A 14,555-nucleotide genomic window follows, 5' to 3' on the forward strand; every position below is an offset into this window, starting at 1 on the left:
ATGGAGGAGTCCAGTCCTCTTGATACTAAAACTGCTAAACGTTTAAATTCGGTTTATAAACCTCATGTGTTAATTCCGGAAGTTTTTCCAGTTCCTGATGCTATCTCAGATGTGATTGCTAGGGAATGGGATAGTCTGGGTACTTCATTTACTCCTTCTCCAAGGTTTAAGAAATTGTACCCTGTGCCATCTGATAGATTGGAATTTTTGGATAAAATCCCTAAAGTCGATGGGGCTATCTCTACTCTAGCCAAACGTACTGCTATTCCTACGGCAGATAGCACTTCGTTTAAAGATCCTTTAGATAGGAAAATTGAATCTTTTTTAAGAAAAGCTTATTTATGTTCAGGTAATCTACTTAGACCTGCTATCTCTTTGGCTGATGTTGCTGCAGCTTCAACTTTCTGGTTGGAGGCTTTAGCGCAACAAGTGACAGATCATAATACATATAGCATTGTTAAACTTCTTCAACACGCTAATAACTTTGTCTGTGATGCCATTTTTGATATCATTAGAGTTGATGTCCGGTATATGTCTTTAGCTATTTTAGCTAGACGAGCTTTATGGCTTAAATCCTGGAATGCAGATATGACTTCTAAGTCAACTTTGCTTTCTCTCTCTTTCCAAGGTAATAAGTTGTTTGGTTCTCAGTTGGATTCTATAATTTCAACTGTTACTGGAGGGAAGGGTGCCTTTTTGCCTCAGGGAAAAAAATCTAAAGGTAATTACAGGGCTGCTAATCGTTTTCGTTCCTTTCGTCAGAAGGAGCAGAAGCCCGATCCTTCCCCTAAAGGAACAGTTTCCGGTTGGAAACCTAATCCAGTCTGGAATAAATCCAAGCCTTCCAGAACGTCAAAACCAGCCCCTAAATCCGCATGAAGGTGCGGCCCTCATTCCAGCGCAGCTGGTAGGGGGCAGGTTACGATTTTTCAAAGATGTTTGGATCAATTCGGTTCACAATCTTTGGATTCAGAACATTGTTTCGCAAGGGTACAGAATAGGTTTCAAAGTAAGATCGCCTGTGAGAAGATTTTTTTCTCTCACGCATTCCAGTCAATCCAGTGAAGGCTCAGGCGTTTCTGAAATGTGTTTTAGACCTAGAGTTAACTGGGGTAATTATTCCAGTTCCAGCTCTGGAACAGGGTCTGGGGTTTTATTCAAATCTATTCATCGTACCAAAGAAAGAGAATTCTTTCAGACCGGTTCTGGATCTAAAAATATTGAATCGTTATGTAAGGATACCAACATTCAAAATGGTGACTATAAGAACTATTCTGCCTTTTGTTCAGCAAGGGAATTATATGTCTACAATAGATTTACAGGATGCATACCTGCATATTCCAATTCATCCAGATCACTTTCAGTTTCTGAGATTCTCTTTTCTAGACAAGCATTACCAGTTTATTGCTCTTCCATTTGGTCTAGCAACAGCGCCAAGGATCTTTTTGAAGGTTCTCGGTGCCCTTCTCTCTGTAATCAGAGAACAGGGTATTGCGGTATTTCCTTATTTGGACGATATCTTGGTACTTGCTCAGTCTTCACATTCTGCAGAATCTCATACGAATCAAATTGTGTTGTTTCTTCAAAGACATGGTTGGAGGATCAATTTGCCAAAGAGTTCCTTGATTCCTCAGACAAGGGTAACCTTTTTAGGTTTCCAAATAGATTTAGTGTCCATGACTTTGTCTCTGACAGAAAAGAGACGTCTGAAATTGGTTTCAGCCTGTCGAAACCTTCAGTCTCAATTGTTCCCTTCGGTAGCATTATGCATGGAGATTTTAGGTCTCATGACTGCTGCATCGAACGCGATCCCTTTTGCTCATTTTCACACGAGACCACTTCAGCTTTCTATGCTGAACCAGTGGTGCAGGGATTATACAAGGATATCACAAATAATATCCTTAAATCCCAATGTTCGATTTTCAGAGCTCTTCAGTTCTGGCCTCTTCTGAAGAGAGAATCGTTTATTTGTTTTCAAACAGACAATGTCACGACCGTGGCATATGTCAATCATCAAGGGGGGACTCACAGTCCTCAAGCTATGAAAGAAGTATCTCGGATACTTGTATGGGCGGAATATAGCTCCTGTCTAATTTCTGCGGTTCACATCCCAGGTATAGACAATTGGGAAGCGGATTATCTCAGTCGCCAGACGTTACATTCGGGCGAATGGTCTCTTCATCCAGAGGTTTTTCTTCAGATTGTTCAAATCTGGGGACTTCCAGAAATAGATCTGATGGCCTCTCATCTGAACAAGAAACTTCCCAGGTATCTGTCCAGATCCCGGGATCCTCAGGCGGAAGCAGTGGATGCGTTGTCAATTCCTTGGAATTATTATCCTGCTTATATCTTTCCGCCTCTAGTTCTTCTTCCGAAAGTAATCTCCAAATTTCTAATGGAGCGCTCATTTGTACTGCTGGTGGCTCCAGCATGGCCTCACAGGTTTTGGTTTGCGGATTTCGTTCGGATGGCCAGTTGCCAACCTTGGACACTTCCGTTAAGGCCAGACCTTCTATCTCAAGGCCCTTTTTTTCCATCAGGATCTCAAATCATTAAATTTGAAGGTATGGAGATTGAACGCTTAATTCTTAGTCATAGAGGTTTCTCTGACTCAATGATTAATACTATGTTACAGGCTCGAAAATCTGTCTCTAGAAGGATTTATTATCGAGTTTGGAAGACTTACATCTCTTGGTGTTCTTCTCATAAATTCTCCTGGCATTCTTTCAGAATTCCTAGAATTTTACAATTTCTTCAAGATGGTTTGGATAAAGGTTTGTCTGCAAGTTCTTTGAAAGGACAAATATCTGCTCTTTCTGTTCTTTTTCACAGAAAGATTGCTAATCTTCCTGATATTCATTGTTTTGTACAGGCTTTGGTCCGTATCAAACCTGTTATTAAGCCAATCTCTCCTCCTTGGAGTCTTAATTTGGTTTTGACAGCTTTACAGGCTCCTCCGTTTGAGCCTATGCATTCTCTGGACATTAAATTACTTTCTTGGAAAGTACTGTTCCTTTTGGCTATCTCTTCTGCTAGAAGAGTTTCTGAGTTATCTGCTCTTTCTTGTGAATCTCCTTTTCTGATTTTTCATCAGGATAAGGCGGTGTTGCGGACTTCATTTAAATTTTTACTTAAGGTTGTGAATTCTAACATTAGTAGAGAAATTGTTGTCCCTTCATTATGTCCTAATCCTAAGAATTCTAAGGAAAGATCGTTACATTCTTTGGATGTAGTTAGAGCTTTGAAATATTATGTTGAAGCTACTAAAGATTTTAGAAAGACTTCTAGTCTATTTGTTGTTTTTTCTGGTCCCAGGAAAGGTCAGAAGGCTTCTGCCATTTCTTTAGCGTCTTGGTTAAAGTCTTTGATTCATCATGCTTATGTGGAGTCGGGTAAGTCCCCGCCTCAAAGAATTACGGCTCATTCTACTAGGTCAGTTTCTACTTCCTGGGCTTTTAGGAATGAAGCTTCTGTTGATCAGATTTGCAAAGCAGCGACTTGGTCTTCTTTGCATACTTTTACTAAATTCTACCATTTTGATGTGTTTTCTTCTTCTGAAGCAGTTTTTGGTAGAAAAGTACTTCAGGCAGCTGTTTCTGTTTGATTCGTCTGCTTATAATTTCAGTTTTTTTCATTATAAAGATTAAAACTTTTGATTTGGGTTGTGGATTATTTTTTTCAGCGGAATTGGCTGTCTTTATTTTATCCCTCCCTCTCTAGTGACTCTTGCGTGGAAGTTCCAAGTCTTGGGTATCTGCTATCCCATACGTCACTAGCTCATGGACTCTTGCTAATTACATGAAAGAAAACATAATTTATGTCAGAACTTACCTGATAAATTCATTTCTTTCATATTAGCAAGGGTCCATGAGACCCACTCTTTTTTGTGGTGGTTATGATTTTTTTGTATAAAGCACAATTATTCCAATTCCTTATTTTTTGATGCTTTCGCTCCTTTTTTATCACCCCACTTCTTGGCTATTCGTTAAACTGAATTGTGGGTGTGGTGAGGGGTGTATTTATAGGCATTTTAAGGTTTGGGAAACTTTGCCCCTCCTGGTAGGAATGTATATCCCATACGTCACTAGCTCATGGACTCTTGCTAATATGAAAGAAATTAATTTATCAGGTAAGTTCTTACATAAATTATGTTGTTTTTTTTTAAAAGTCCATCTTAAGAGTTCATAGAAGTAAGGACATATATATGTGTATATTATGTATGCGATGATGTGGCTACAGCCTTTGGTATAGAGAGAGCCGTTTGGCTAATGAAAGCTTGTTTTAAACTGCAGTTAAATAAGCAAGTATAGCAATCTGACCGTATTTTCACTTGGTCCTTACAGCAGGAGCGTTCAAAACTCCTAGAAGTGATGTTGAGGATTATTGTGGATTTTATCGAAACACACTCAACTTCTGACTCTGTCAGTTTTAGCGACTTCTGCTGGCTTCAACTCCACCCTAAGTCTTGGTTCTTTTTGATCCTCGTATACGTTTCAGAGGGTCCGTAGAGATACTAATAAATTCTTCAGGAAAAGTGCACCTTTAGACCTCACTTTAAAATGGAGAGAAATAACGACAGGAGGATTGCTATTGCCACTTTCGGATCCAACCTTCTCCTCCTAAAGATTTGGCCAAAAAGTGAGGTCTAAAGGTGCACTTTTTCTGAAGAATTTATTAGGATCTCTACGGACCCTCTGAAACGGATACGAGGATCAAAAAGCATTCAGTATATCTGTGTAACACTGATCGTCTTTATACACTTTTAGTATATACATTAGAATGCATAAACCAGTTAATATTATTAATACATTTATCTTATCTCCTTTTTTTTTATAAATACATATTGTGTCACAAATAATTTTTCTCGATCTCCAAGAGGTATTAGCTCAGTGAGCTCTCTTTTCCTTTAAATCTTGTTTCCCTATTTTTAAATCCTAACACTCTACTCTCTCTGTTTTGGTGATTAGTCTATCATCATTTTATTCAGGGGGCCTCCTTTTGTTCATCCTTCCTGGACTGTATTCTTAATGGATGCAAGTCTTGCAGGTTGAGGAGCTGTCTGAGGGTCTTTTGACAGCACAAGGGGTTTGGAAACTTCAAGAGGCGAGGTTTCCAATCGATATTTTAGAACTCTGTGCTATTTTTCAGAGCTCTTTCAGGCTTGGCCTCTTTTTAGGACAGAACTTTTTCGTTTTCTGCTTTCAGACAGACATTATCACAACTGTGGCATTTGTCAATCAACAATAGGGACTCGTAGTTCCTTAGCAATTAAGAAGTATCTTGAATACGTTCTTAGATGGAATTAGTCTCCTGTCTATTTTTTAAGATTTTAGACATTTGGAAGGTGGATTATCTTAGCCGTCAGTCTTTACATCCGGGAGAGTGGTGTCTCTATACAGATGTGTCTTCTCCATTTCCCAGGTACCTTTTCAGGTCTAGGGATCCTCAGGTGGAGATGGTGGATGCATTAGCAGTGTCTTGGTTTTGCAACCTGACTACATCTTTCCGCCTTTGTTTTTATTCTTCCAAAGGTGATTTCCAAGATTATATTGGAACAGTGCCATGTGTCTCTGATAGCAACAGCATGGCCTTACAGGTTTGGTATGTGGATCTTGTTTGGATGTCCAGTTGCCATCCTTGGCTGCTTTCTCTTTGGCCAGCCCTCTTGTTTTAGGGGCTATTTTTCCATCAGGATCTCAAATTTCTAATTTGGCGGTATGGAAATAAGTGTTTAGTCATAGAAGTTTCTCTGTTTCAAGGAACATGTATTATTAGGTTTGGAAAACCTATATTTTATAGTGTTCTCATAAATTCTCTTGGCATTCTTTTAGCATTCCTAGGATTTTTCAGTTTCTTCAGGTTGGTTTGGATAAGTTTGTCTTCAAATTCTTTTGAAGGGACAAAAATCTGATCTTTCTGTTTTATATCCTAGAAAGATTGTTTAAACTTCCTGATATTCACTGTTTAGTTCAGGCTTTTGGTTTGTATCAAGCCTGTTCATTTATTAATTCTCCTTTTTGGGAGTCTCAATTTGGTTCCAGGATTTTGTAGGCTCTTTCTTTTGAACCTATATTCTTAAAAATGATCTACTTTCTTGGAAAGTATTGTTTTTTTTTGGCTATCTCTTCTGCTAGAAGAGTTTCTGATTCATCAGCTCTCTCTTCTGTGTCTCCTCATCTGCTTTTTTTTTTTTTCCATCTAGATAAGTTGTTTTGTGGACTTCTTTTTTTCCTGAGGTTGTGCATTTCCACAAGATTTGTGGAGAAATTGTTGTTCCTTGTTTTCTGATCCTAAATAATTCTTTGAGAGTTCTTTTCATCCTTTGGATGTGGTAAGAGCTTGTAATTCTTTATCGAGGTTATTAGGATTTTAGAAGACTTCTAGTCTATTTGTTGTTTTTCTGGTTTCAGAAAAGGTTAGAAAGCCTCTGCCATTTCTTTGCATCCTCGTTAACCCCTTAATGACAACTGACGTACCAGGTACGTCATGCATTAACAAGCAGTTAATGACAATGGACGTACCTGGTACGTCAGTTGTCTAACAGAGTGCTGGAAGTGATCACAACCACTTCCAGCAGCTCTGAGGGTATTGCAGTGATGCCTCGATATGGAGGCATCCTGCAATACCCCTTTACAAGCTTCCGATGCAGAGAGAGCCACTCTGTGGCCCTCTCTGCACTGGTAGCGATGGTGCCGTTTGACCGGGTGGGAGGAGGGAGCGCGTGCACGATGCGCACGTGCACGAGGTCATGCACGTGGACGCGTGTGCACGTGGACGCGCATGCACGTGGATGCGCGTGCACTTGCACGTGCACACATTAGCCACACTGACACCAATGAAGTTAGGAAGGGGGAAAAAAGTTAAAAAAATTTTTTTTCCATATAAAAGGATCTGGGAAGGGTTGGGGGTGGGGGTATTGTGGGGGGCTGCTACACTACAGAAATAATTAAAGGGACATAATACTCATATGCTAAATCATTTGAAACTGATGCAGCATAACTGTAAAAAGCTGACAGGAAAATATCACCTGAGCATCTCTATGTAAAAAAGGAAGATATTTTACCTCACAATTTCCTCAGCTCAGCAGAGTAAGTTCTGTGTAAAAAGTTATACTCAGCTGCTCCCAGCTGCAGGTAAAAAATGTTAAAAAAAATGAAGAAATGAACAGCAGCCAATCGGCATCAGCAGTGCTGAGGTCATGAACTCTTACTGTGATCTCATGAGATTTGACTTAACTCTCATGAGATTTCATAGTAAGCTTCCTTTACCTGATTGGTGAAATAATATGAGAGTGCACGATGCTAGTCCCTTCAGATGTCCCAGGACAAACACACTAAAATGCTGCTTAGAAATCCTTTACAATGGGAGGTGGCTACTGAGGAACTTTTGAGGTAAAATATCTTTCTTTTTTACATAGAGATGTTCAAGTGATATTTTCTAATCAGCTTTTTACAGCTATGCTGCATCACTTTCAAGTGTTTAAACATTTGGGTATTATGGCCCTTTAAAAATAAAAATAAAAGTTAAAAATAAAATTAAAATACTTTGGTTTGTGGGGCCAAACTGGGTACTGGCAGACAGCTGCCATTACCCAAGATGGCGGTAATTAGGTAGGGGAGAGGGTTAGAGAGCTGGAGGGGGGGATCAGGGAGGTTGGTGCTAAGGAAGGGGTTCATCACAACTAAAATATTTTATTATTTTTATTTAAAAAAAAAAAAACCTCTTTTATTTAGTACTGGCAGACTTTCTGCCAGTACTTAAGATGGCGGGAACAATTGTGGGGTGGGGGAGGGAAGAGAGCTGTTTGGGAGGGATCAGGGGGTGGGATGTGTCAGGTGGGAGGCTGATCTCTAAAATTAACCCTGCAAGCTCCTTACAAGCTACCTAATTTAACCCCATCACTGCTGGGCATAATTCACGTGTGGTGCGCAGCAGCATTTAGCGGCCTTCTAATTACCAAAAAGCAACGCCAAAGCCATATAAGTCTGCTATTTCTGAACAAAGGGGATCCCAGAGAAGCTTTTACAACAATTTCTGCCATAATAACACAAGCTGTTTGTAAATAATTTCAGTGAGAAACCTAAAATTGTGAAAAATGTAAAGTTTTTTTTTTATTTGCGGTGAAATGGTGGCATAAAATATACCAAAATGGGCCTAGATCAATACTTGGGGTTGTCTACTACACTACACTAAAGCTAAAATTAACACTACAAGCTCCCTAATTAACCCCTTCACTCCTGGACATAAAACACGTGTGGTGCGCAGCGGAATTTAGCAGCCTTCTAATTACCAAAACGCAACCACAAAGCCATATAAGTCTGTTATTTCTGAAAAAGGGGATCCCAGAGAAGAATTTACAACCATTTGTGCCATAATTGCAGAAGCTGTTTATAAATAATTTCAGTGGGAAACCTAAAGTTTGTGACAAAATTTGTGAAAAAGTGAACTTTTTTTTTTTATCGCATTTGGCGGTGAAATGGTGGCATGAAATATACCAAAATGGGCCTAGATCAATACTTTGGGATGTCTTCTAAAACAAAATATATACATGTCAAGGGATATTCAGGTATTCCTGACGGATATCAGGGTTCCAAAGTAACTAGCGCTAATTTTGAAAAAAAGTGGTTTGGAAATAGTAAAGTGCTACTTGTATTTATTGCCCCATAAATTGCAAAAAAAGCAAAGAACGTGCAAACATTGGGTATTTCTAAACTCAGGACAAAATTTATAAACTATTTAGCATCAGTGTTTTTTGGTGATTGTAGATGTGTAACAGATTTTGGGGGTCAAAGTTAGAAAAAGTGTGGTTTTTTTTTCATTTTTTCCTCATATTTTATCATTTTTTTTAGTAAATTATAAGATATGATGAAAATAATGGTATCTTTAGAAAGTCCATTTAATGGCGAGAAAAACGGTATATAATATGTGTGGGTACAGTAAACGAGTAAGAGGAAAATTACAGCTAAACGCAAACACTGCAGAAATGTAAAAATAGCCATTGTCATTAAGGGTAAGAAAATTGAAAAATGGTCCGGTCATTAAGGGGTTAAAGCTTTTGTTTTTCAAGGCTTATTTGGAGGCTGGGTAGGTTCCGCCTCAGAGATTTACAGCTCATTCTGCTAAATTCAGTCACCATTTCTTGGGCTTTTTCAGAGTAAAGCTTAAGATGATCAAATTTGCAAAGCAGTATTTTGTCCTTCTTTCCATACTTTTGTTGTTTTCACCATTTTAATGTATTTTGCTTTTTTTAAAGCAGTCTTTTTGGTAAAAAAAAGTTATTCAGGCAGCTGTTTTAGTTTGATTCTACTGCTTTTGATTTAAGTTTTTTTCAAGGAAAACTTAATTATGGTGTGGATTTAATTTCTCAGTGGAAATAGCTGTTATTATTTTATCCCTCCCTCTCTAGTGACTCTTCAGTTGACTTCCACATCTTGGGTATTTCTATCCCATACGTCACTAGCTCATGGACTCTTGCCAATTACATGAAAGAAAACATAATTTATGTAAGAACTTACCTGATAAATTAATTTCATATTGGCAAGAGTCCATGAGGCCCACCCTTTTTATGGTGGTTATGTTTTTTTTGTATAAAAGCACAATTATATTTCCAGTTCCTCTCTTTGTATGCTTTTATACTCCTTATTTTATCACCCCACTACTTGGCTATTTGTTAAACTGAATTGTGGGTGTGGTGAGGGGTGTATTTATAGGCATTTGAGGTTTGGGAAACTTTGCCCCCTCCTGGTAGGAATGTATATCCCATACGTCGCTAGCTCATGAACTCTTGCCAATATGAAAGAAATGAATTTATCAGGTAAGTTCTTACATAAATTATGGGGGGGGTTTTGTTTTGTTTTTTTAATGTAGAGTGAAAATAAGGAACCTTATCTGCACAAACACTGAAAGCAATTACTAATACTACTGAATAATATGTAAGATCACTAGACTTCTGATAACTACTATCTATACTAGGGACTTCCTTCACTGACCTTTATGTGGTTTTATGTTTTATTCTCTTAATATGTGTTTTTCTTTTTTAGGTAAAGAGCCGGGGCTATTTGATCTTGTAATTCTTAATGATGATTTAGAAGAGGCATATTCAAATCTAAAAGGGGCCCTTGAAGTGGTACGTTTACCAATCTCTTTTCGGCATTACAAGGGTAAAGGTGGCAGAAGATTCTGGTGTAGAAATAGACAGAAAAGATGAAAGGCCAGATTACGAGTGGAGCACAATGCGAGCTCGCGTTCGCATTGCAGGGAAGCCTTGCACTCAATAGAGCGTGCTTCCATAGGCTCCAATGGGAGCCTTGTTCTCATGCCATGTCTCACGGCATGAGAACCTAGCGCAGCGAAGGGGGTAAGTTGCACAGCACTGGGCATCAAATTTAAATATATATGTATATTATTATATACATATGTATGTGTATACACACGTATTAACACACTAAATATATATGTATATTATTATATACATATGTATGTGTATACACACACGTATTAACACACTAAATATATATGTATTTCTTTCATGTAATTAGCAAGAGTCCATGAGCTAGTGACGTATGGGATATACATTCCTACCAGGAGGGGCAAAGTTTCCCAAACCTCAAAATGCCTATAAATACACCCCTCACCACACCCACAATTCAGTTTTACAAACTTTGCCTCCTATGGAGGTGGTGAAGTAAGTTTGTGCTAGATTCTACGTTGATATGCGCTCCGCAGCAAGTTGGAGCCCGGTTTTCCTCTCAGCGTGCAGTGAATGTCAGAGGGATGTGAGGAGAGTATTGCCTATTTGAATGCAGTGATCTCCTTCTACGGGGTCTATTTCATAGGTTCTCTGTTATCGGTCGTAGAGATTCATCTCTTACCTCCCTTTTCAGATCGACGATATACTCTTATTTATATACCATTGCCTCTGCTGATTTTCGTTTCAGTACTGGTTTGGCTTTCTACAAACATGTAGATGAGTGTCCTGGGGTAAGTAAATCTTATTTTTTGTGACACTCTAAGCTATGGTTGGGCACTTTATTTATAAAGTTCTAAATATATGTATTCAAACATTTATTTGCCTTGACTCAGGATGTTCAACATTCCTTATTTTCAGACAGTCAGTTTCATATTTGGGATAATGCATTTGAATCAATCATTTTTTCTTACCTTAAAAAATTTGACTCTTTTTCCCTGTGGGCTGTTAGGCTCGCGGGGGCTGAAAATGCTTCATTTTATTGCGTCATTCTTGGCGCGGACTTTTTTGGCGCAAAAAATCTTTTCTGTTTCCGGCGTCATACGTGTCGCCGGAAGTTGCGTCATTTTTTTGACGTCCTTTTGCGCCAAAAATGTCGGCGTTCCGGATGTGGCATCATTTTTGGCGCCAAAAGCATTTAGGCGCCAAATAATGTGGGCGTCTTATTTGGCGCTAAAAAATTTGGGCGTCGCTTTTGTCTCCACATTATTTCAGTTTCATTTTTTCTTTGCTTCTGGTTACTAGAAGCTTGTTTATTGGCATTTTTTCCCATTCCTGAAACTGTCATTTAAGGAATTTGATCAATTTTGCTTTATATGTTGTTTTTTCTCTTACATATTGCATGATGTCTCACGTTGCATCTGAGTCAGAAGATACTTCAGGAAAATCGCTGTCTAGTGCTGGAACTACCAAAGCTAAGTGTATCTGCTGTAAACTTTTGGTAGCTATTCCTCCGGCTGTTGTTTGTACTAATTGTCATGACAAACTTGTTAATGCAGATAATATTTCCTTTAGTAATGTACCATTGCCTGTTGCAGTTCCTTCAACATCTAAGGTGCAGAATGTTCCTGATAACATAAGAGATTTTGTTTCTGAATCCATCAAGAAGGCTATGTCTGTTATTTCTCCTTCTAGTAAACATAAAAAATCTTTTAAAACTTCTCTCTCTACAGATGAATTTTTAAATGAACATCATCATTCTGATGACTCTTCTGGTTCAGAGGATTCTGTCTCAGAGATTGATGCTAATAAATCTTCATATTTATTTAAAATGGAATTTATTCGTTCTTTACTTAAAGAAGTACTAATTGCTTTAGAAATAGAGGATTCTGGTCCTCTTGATACTAATTCTAAACGTTTAGATAAGGTATTTAAATCTCCTGTGGTTATTCCAGAAGTTTTTCCTGTTCCTAATGCTATTTCTGAAGTAATTTCCAGAGAATGGGATAAATTGGGTAATTCATTTACTCCTTCTAAACGTTTTAAGCAATTATATCCTGTGCCGTCTGACAGATTAGAATTTTGGGACAAAATCCCTAAAGTTGATGGGGCTATTTCTACCCTTGCTAAACGTACTACTATTCCTACGTCAGATGGTACTTCGTTTAAGGATCCTTTAGATAGGAAAATTGAATCCTTTCTAAGAAAAGCTTATCTGTGTTCAGGTAATCTTCTTAGACCTGCTATATCTTTGGCTGATGTTGCTGCAGCTTCAACTTTTTGGTTGGAGACTTTAGCGCAACAAGTAACAGATCATGATTCTCATAATATTATTATTCTTCTTCAGCATGCTAATAATTTTATCTGTGATGCCATTTTGATATTATCAGAGTTGATGTCAGGTTTATGTCTCTAGCTATTTTAGCTAGAAGAGCTTTATGGCTTAAAACTTGGAATGCTGATATGGCTTCTAAATCAACTCTACTTTCCATTTCTTTCCAGGGTAACAAATTATTTGGTTCTCAGTTGGATTCTATTATCTCAACTGTTACTGGTGGGAAAGGAACTTTTTTACCACAGGATAAAAAATCGAAGGGTAAAAACAGGGCTAATAATCGTTTTCGTTCCTTTTGTTTCAACAAAGAACAAAAGCCTGATCCTTCATCCTCAGGAGCAGTTTCAGTTTGGAAACCATCTCCAGTCTGGAATAAATCCAAGCCTTCTAGAAAGGCAAAGCCTGCTTCTAAGTCCACATGAAGGTGCGGCCCTCATTCCAGCTCAGCTGGTAGGGGGCAGGTTACGTTTTTTCAAAGAAATTTGGATCAAATCTGTTCACAATCTTTGGATTCAGAACATTGTTTCAGAAGGGTACAGAATTGGTTTCAAGATGAGACCTCCTGCAAAGAGATTTTTTCTTTCCCGTGTCCCAGTAAATCCAGTGAAAGCTCAGGCATTTCTGAATTGTGTTTCAGATCTAGAGTTGGCTGGAGTAATTATGCCAGTTCCAGTTCTGGAACAGGGGATGGGGTTTTATTCAAATCTCTTCATTGTACCAAAGAAGGAGAATTCCTTCAGACCAGTTCTGGATCTAAAAATATTGAATCGTTATGTAAGGATTCCAACGCTCAAAATGGTAACTGTAAGGACTATCTTGCCTTTTGTTCAGCAAGGGCATTATATGTCCACAATAGATTTACAGGATGCATATCTGCATATTCCGATTCATCCAGATCATTATCAGTTCCTGAGATTCTCTTTTCTGGACAAGCATTACCAGTTTGTGGCTCTGCCGTTTGGCCTAGCTACAGCTCCAAGAATTTTTTACAAAGGTTCTCGGTGCCCTTCTGTCTGTAATCAGAGAACAGGGTATTGTGGTATTTCCTTATTTGGACGATATCTTGGAACTTGCTCAGTCTTTACATTTAGCAGAATCTCATACGAATTGACTTGTGTTGTTTCTTCAAGATCATGGTTGGAGGATCAATTCACCAAAAAGTTCATTGATTCCTCAGACAAGGGTAACCTTTCTGGGTTTCCAGATAGATTCAGTGTCCATGACTCTGTCTTTGACAGACAAGAGACGTCTAAAATTGATTTCAGCTTGTCGAAACCTTCAGTCACAATCATTCCCTTCGGTAGCCTTATGCATGGAAATTCTAGGTCTTATGACTGAAGGATTACACAAAGATATCTCAATTAATATCTTTAAAACCGATTGTACGACACTCTCTAACGTGGTGGACAGATCACCATCGTTTAATTCAGGGGGCTTCTTTTGTGCTTCCGACCTGGACTGTAATTTCAACAGATGCAAGTCTCACAGGTTGGGGAGCTGTGTGGGGATCTCTGACGGCACAAGGAGTTTGGGAATCTCAGGAGGTGAGATTACCGATCAATATTTTGGAACTCCGTGCAATTTTCAGAGCTCTTCAGTTTTGGCCTCTTCTGAAGAGAGAATCGTTCATTTGCTTTCAGACAGACAATGTCACTACTGTGGCATACATCAATCATCAAGGAGGGACTCACAGTCCTCTGGCTATGAAAGAAGTATCTCGAATTCTGGTTTGGGCGGAATCCAGCTCCTGTCTAATCTCTGCGGTTCATATGCCAGGTATAGACAATTGGGAAGCGGATTATCTCAGTCGCCAAACGTTGCATCCGGGCGAATGGTCTCTTCACCCAGAGGTATTTCTTCAGATTGTTCAAATGTGGGAGCTTCCAGAAATAGATCTGATGGCGTCTCATCTAAACAAGAAACTTCCCAGGTATCTGTCCAGATCCCGGGATCCTCAGGCGGGGGCAGTGGATGCATTATCACTTCCTTGGAAGTATCATCCTGCTTATATCTTTCCTCCTCTAGTTCTTCTTC

The 14,555-nt window shown here is 38.8% G+C and overlaps 1 protein-coding gene across 3 annotated transcripts in view; it reads left to right on the plus strand.

Annotated features, from left to right (window-relative positions):
• The window catches only part of GUK1 (guanylate kinase 1), a 170,964-nt gene that overhangs the window by 118,388 nt on the left and 38,021 nt on the right, over nucleotides 1-14,555 (plus strand). For all 3 annotated transcript variants that reach the window (XM_053713737.1, XM_053713738.1, XM_053713739.1), the window contains one exon: nucleotides 10,041-10,126. In XM_053713737.1, the coding sequence (XP_053569712.1) occupies nucleotides 10,041-10,126 (86 nt within the window). The remainder of the gene's footprint in view (nucleotides 1-10,040; nucleotides 10,127-14,555) is intronic.

Source organism: Bombina bombina, chromosome 5, assembly GCF_027579735.1.
Source record: "Bombina bombina isolate aBomBom1 chromosome 5, aBomBom1.pri, whole genome shotgun sequence".
In the NCBI taxonomy this organism is placed as follows: Eukaryota; Metazoa; Chordata; class Amphibia; order Anura; family Bombinatoridae; genus Bombina; species Bombina bombina.